This window comes from Triticum aestivum, chromosome 5B (assembly GCF_018294505.1).
Source record: "Triticum aestivum cultivar Chinese Spring chromosome 5B, IWGSC CS RefSeq v2.1, whole genome shotgun sequence".
In the NCBI taxonomy this organism is placed as follows: domain Eukaryota; kingdom Viridiplantae; phylum Streptophyta; class Magnoliopsida; order Poales; family Poaceae; genus Triticum; species Triticum aestivum.
Genome location: NC_057807.1, coordinates 27,706,471 through 27,712,014, shown reverse-complemented (window position 1 = coordinate 27,712,014; position 5,544 = coordinate 27,706,471). Strand labels below are relative to the sequence as shown.

The following is a 5,544-nucleotide window of genomic DNA, read 5'->3' as shown; positions in this document are numbered from 1 at the left end:
CGATTAGCTCAAGAGAAACTATGCCACGATGAAGCTTTCCATTCGTTGTTCTAGTCCGTACAAATCTCGCATACTACTAAATTACCCGGATCTTGTGGGGTTGAGGTTGTACTGCATGCACGGTAGAGGGGCGCAACGGCCAAGAGAACGAGCAGAACGCCAAGCCGGATTCATACCTTAATGATGGTACGCGCGGAGAGATGGGATCGCCCGCCGCCGTCCCCGTCGATTCAGCCGGCGCAGATCCGGCCTTCTTCTTCTTCGGTGACGGCGTGGGGGGCTGGGGACGAAGAAGGACGAGGACGATGAATTTATTCCTCTCACCAGGCAGGTCGAGGACGGAGAAGGTCAGGAGCGGCGAGTGGCGACGAATACATCGGAGGAGGATTCTGAACTGGATCGAGTAGACATGGATCTGGTCCTCAGGTGATCGGTTCAAGAAAAGATATTTCCCCCTGGACCATTATGCCCTTATCGCAATTAACATATTAAATTTAATCAATTAAAATTCCCCGCAAGATCGAACGGCTAATAAAAATCAGACATGATCAGACATGTAAGTACTGCTAAGTACTCCGAGTACTAACCCAATCACCGTAAAACAGCTCATTTTTGAAATATTACGATTACGATTTGTCAACTACTTTTGTGCTAATTTATTATACGTATGCTTTGGTATTTGTTTGAAATATCTGTAATTGTTTATGATTTATTTTTCTCAGGATCTGTCTAGGGCACATCAAGATATGCCATAGTTATTGCACATTTGAGTGACTCAATCAAGCATAACAAGAAAAAGGAAAAGAAAAAAAAGAAAAAACCCACACAAATCTCAAGTCAATCAAGCATAACAGGAAAAATGAAAAGAAAAAAAGGAAGTACCCACACGAATATATGACTTAGATGTGCAATACTTATGGCACATCTTAATGTGCTTTAGCAAAACTGTTACTATTTATATCACAAAGAGCTAGCCAAAACAAATTCACTTTCCTCGAGTTTCCGATCAAGCAAACAGCAATGCCTTCTTGCAAATTGGCAGTTCCAGGTGTGAAGCAAGTGGAATTTACCATGCATAAAGAGTTTCACAAACCATGCCAAGTCTCAGTACATCACTGAATTCAGGTGTTAAAACACCAGAGTACAAACAAACCAAGTCTACACGCAGAACCTTCAAGCCAACTATTACAACACATCACCAAGTCTACTTAACATACTCCAATACTTCTCCAAACAAAAGGGATACAATACTTCATACAAACTCCAGTTCCAGTACCATTCCAACTAGTCTGAAGTTTCAGACATTTATTCAAATACAAACTTAAACCTGCTACCACGAAACGGTCAGATGATGGTAGCAAGCAGCAGCACTTACCTAGATAATATTTTGTATGGCAAAGGGGGTGTTCCACTCACCACAGGGTCCTGGAAACTAGCACTGAAGTTTCGAGGACAAGTAGGCGATGAGCGAAAGCACTACCGATGCCATGAGCCAAGAATGAATTGCCCGCGGACAGCCAGATGACGGCAGGGACAGACCCCTGCCCTGGAGCTGGACACAATGCCGGCAGATGCTGCCGGTTTGCGCCATCTCTTGATATTTCGGCTGCCCGTCACCCCCTCAAGTCATGCTTTGAGGAGGTTGCAGCAGCCATCGGAGGCTGCTGCCCACTTGAAGGGGTTGCCGGCCCCATGCTCGCCGTCCATGATGCTCGGGAGCGGGGTGAAGAAGTGTGTCCGGAGGTGCTCAAAGTTGTGGTAATGGTCCACATCTTCATGATCATACAGGCTTGTCACCTCTGAGCCAGACAGGCTGGAGACACTGCTTCGGTTTCCCTGCTCAGAGTGCTGGATCTCTGAACTGAGAGATGCAGCTGGGCGCATAAGCGGGTTACCGGCCATCGCCTTGCTCCCAACACCAGTGTCTTTTCCATTGGTCTCTTTCTTAGTGTTGAGGAAGCGTCCACCGGAGCCTCTCGCACGGCGCATTGCATGAAGATGGCGTGACTCGTGAAGATATGGCTGCATTGCAGAAAGCACTCACATGAGTGCGAAAGAAAGATGAACATTTGCATTGCATGCCATGGTGGAATAAACGTCCCCTGTTTTATACTCCCTCCGTTCCAAAATAGATGACTCAAGTTTGTAGTACAAACTTGAGTCATCTATTTTGGAACGGAGGGAGTACTTGAGAAGGCGAGCCATACCTTTCTGGCCTTGACCAGCCTATTCTCCTTCTCTGCCTTGGCGCGAGCACGACGGCGACGAAGGATGCCTTCATATTGCTTTGCATTCACATAAATCGGCGCATCAGCAGGCATGTTCAGTGGTATAAGCATACGCCCGCTAGACTGCATTGCACAAAGGGAAATGGAGGAACATATTAGATATCATACATTACTAGATAAAATAAATTGTATACAAGATTCAGGCTTACAAACTCAAAGATAAACCCTATTATATATCCTTTTTGGTGTCAATGAAAAAAAGATACCCCAGAACACTTTCCTGACATTAAGCCAAGAAAGCTTCACCATGCAATTGCTATTCACAATGCTTTGAGAATGTTCACTTTGTACTCAGTGTACACTCTGTACCAGATTTCATTTGTTGCTTATTGAGAAAATTAAAGATTCATATTTGCACTAAAAGAAATCAAAAGGATCAAGCACACACTTCATGTTCAGAAATTACATATACATAATATAACTAGCACTATGAACCATTTTATGGAAACTTTGTGCTAGATTGTTCAAACTGTGGAATTCAGATGAACACTGGACTGAAGTTCTGTACATATATACGGCTCATTAAAAACTAAATGCACATTACCGCTGATCTCATTCCATAAGAAGAAAGTAGGCCATACTGCTGATCAGAGTAGTAGTTGGAGGAAATCTGAAAAGTATCAGAAGGCATTGATGAACTCAAGGCTAAGTAAATTCAGAAAGGCATTTGTAACTGTAAGGTTGCAAAGTCCTAAATGCATTACTAATTTAATCACAGGTTTGTCACCATTATTCATACGGATAAACCGAAAGAGTGGGAAAAGCTCACCACAGATTGGCCAAGGCCCAGCTCAAAGTGGTCATTATACTCTGTGAATGGTGACTGCAGAGTGATAGGGGCAGAGTGCTCAGAACTGTTCCCTCCTTTACCTGAACCCAAATGCACCATCAATCACATTTCCAAGGTCCATAAAAACAGAAGTAGGTCTGTACTTTCAAATACGACAGTCATTCAAGTTGCTAGAGAGAGAAAGTCATGCATGATAGGAGTCTTTAACTGACAAAGGGAAATCCTTCTACTCTCATTGACACGCTTACATGGCATTACATTTCAGAAGAACATGTGCTAAAAAGCTGTGGATCCATGAACCCATGGCAATTTGACTTATGATGTTCAATTTTTCATATCAAATGCATAAGTTTCTGTGTTCATAAAAAAAGGATAAGTTTCAGAAGGATCGAATCTATATAGCATCAGATTTTCTACAAGGCGTATTAGGTTACATACTAGGTTCTTTTGGTGTCATGCCATGGCTGAACATAAGAAAATGTTTTTTAACCCAAGAAAATGTCAGAATTTTCATGGCATGTGCCTACAGAATAGTTATGTGCTGGGGTGCTTTTCTCATTTCAGAAACAGCAAATTGTGCAGTATGGTTTTTCTGAATCAAGATGTGATTGATCTCTGAATCAAGGTATACACAAATTGGCAATGCTTGTGCTAGAACCGTAAGGGACCAGTAAATCTAAAAGAGCTCAAGGGATATAAGTAGGAAGGTCACAGGCTTCCACCCAAATCTACTCTGTTTTGTAGCCATAAATTTAAACACCAAATTGACCCTTGATGTAGTAGTATTCATGGAACTGTCCAAGGTTTAGCCTTTGAGTGAAAGCGGTACAAAAATATCTGTTGAATTGATTATGTAATGTAAATGGTGTCAATGAATAATGGCATCCACATAAGACCTTAATTTAGAAGAATCCAACCAGCCCTCATCCAGCATGACTCATCATCCGCTTGTCACAACATATACAGATTCCACCTCTGTGCAAGATTTGTTAAAAATTACCCTATATTTCCCTTACCAAAGATAACCATCTTTTCTTTTTTTTTGCAGATTGGAAAGTACTAAGTTTTTATCTAATTTAAGCTAATTAACTCACATATTCACACTGCGGTAAGCATTCTAGTATCTGGGTTTACACTTCATACTAAAAAATTATCTACCTTTCTCTGAACAACACCAAATTTGTCTACCTATGTCGAGAAATAGGTACAGATAGCGCCAAATTTGTACTGAAACTTAAATTACCGAGAGCTGAACCAAACCCTGTGTCATTCACATGTATCACAACACTCTCTACTCGTTTCTACTAACATGCACAGATTTAATTAGTTCATTGGGCATGGCACATCATACTCTTCTCACGGCGCATTACGCGGTTTTCTTGTAAGAACCCTATTGTCTGAGACAAACACCACCCTACTATGTGCACTTCACATTACCTAAGCTCTCCTAGAACTGCATTTTGTATGTCTATATATACTACAAACATTGCCAAATTTGTACTGAATCTTTTTTCTGTGTGTGTGAATACTAAAACTTAAATTACTGAGAGCTGAACCCAGCCATGTGTCCGTGCTTCACATGTGTCACACCACTATCTACTCTTTTCTACTAGCAAGTGTAGCAGAGTAGAGCAGCCTCATCTCACGCCACAAAACAAACACCTATCTCAAAGGATGGGGACAGAGCAGCCTCACCATGAGCCATGGAGAACTTGAGAGCTTCAGGGATGCCCCTCTCCCCCATGGGCAGCGGCACGGCGTCCAGCAGCGCCTGGGCCCTCGGCACGACCTGGAACTGGCCGTCCCGGCAGGCATCCTCCGGCGGCGACATGGACATGGGCACGGCCGGCGGCGCCTTCCCGTGGCCCATCGGCTCGCCGTACAGCAGCTGGGACCCAACCCACCAGGGCAGCGGCGCCCCACCGGAGACCTGGCTCGCGGCGGCGGCGGCGGCGGCGAGCAGCTGCTGCCCCGCAAACCCCTCATGGTGGTTCTTGAAGCTCATCATTGCGGCGGTCCGGATGTGACTAAGCGCCCACCAACCTGCTGCAATCAAGAGCGCCAAAAAAAACAAGCAAACACAGATTGAGACTGAGCACCGATTAAATCAGAAACAGAAGCGCAGATTGCCGCCAAAGAGGGGCGCAGAAAAATCTTCAGAAACAGAATGCGGAGGGTGGGGAATGCAGGTCGCCGGAATCAAAAACCGGAGCGAATCAAGAAACCGGACCGAGAGAGCGCAAAATTCCCCAAGAACCGAGCCGAAAGCTGGGATGTTTTTTTTACCGGAAGCAGAAAAGAAGATTTATTACAGTACCCAAAATCCACGGGGATTTCAGCTCAGCAGCGCCCAGAGCCGGAGCGAGCGCGCAGCGCGAGGCAGGGGGCTTTCAAGGGCGAGCCCGTGAATGTGCGCGGCGAGAATCTCAGCAGCAAGGGGCCAAGGCGGGCGAAAGGATCCAAGAC

At 44.6% G+C, this 5,544-nt stretch overlaps 1 protein-coding gene across 3 annotated transcripts in view; it reads right to left on the bottom strand.

The window, feature by feature from the left end:
- Positions 1–1,185: 1,185 nt before the first annotated feature.
- Positions 1,186–5,544, bottom strand: part of LOC123110226 (nuclear transcription factor Y subunit A-10) — a 4,764-nt gene continuing 405 nt past the window's right edge. Inside the window, exons 1-6 of one of the 3 annotated variants that reach the window (XM_044530705.1) lie at positions 5,396–5,544; positions 4,774–5,124; positions 3,058–3,158; positions 2,833–2,898; positions 2,208–2,351; positions 1,186–2,022 (exon numbers count right to left, since the gene is read on the bottom strand). In XM_044530705.1, the coding sequence (XP_044386640.1) occupies positions 1,627–2,022; positions 2,208–2,351; positions 2,833–2,898; positions 3,058–3,158; positions 4,774–5,086 (1,020 nt within the window). In that variant the 5' untranslated portion in view covers positions 5,087–5,124; positions 5,396–5,544 and the 3' untranslated portion in view covers positions 1,186–1,626. The other 2 variants (XM_044530706.1, XM_044530704.1) reach the window with 2 other exon arrangements.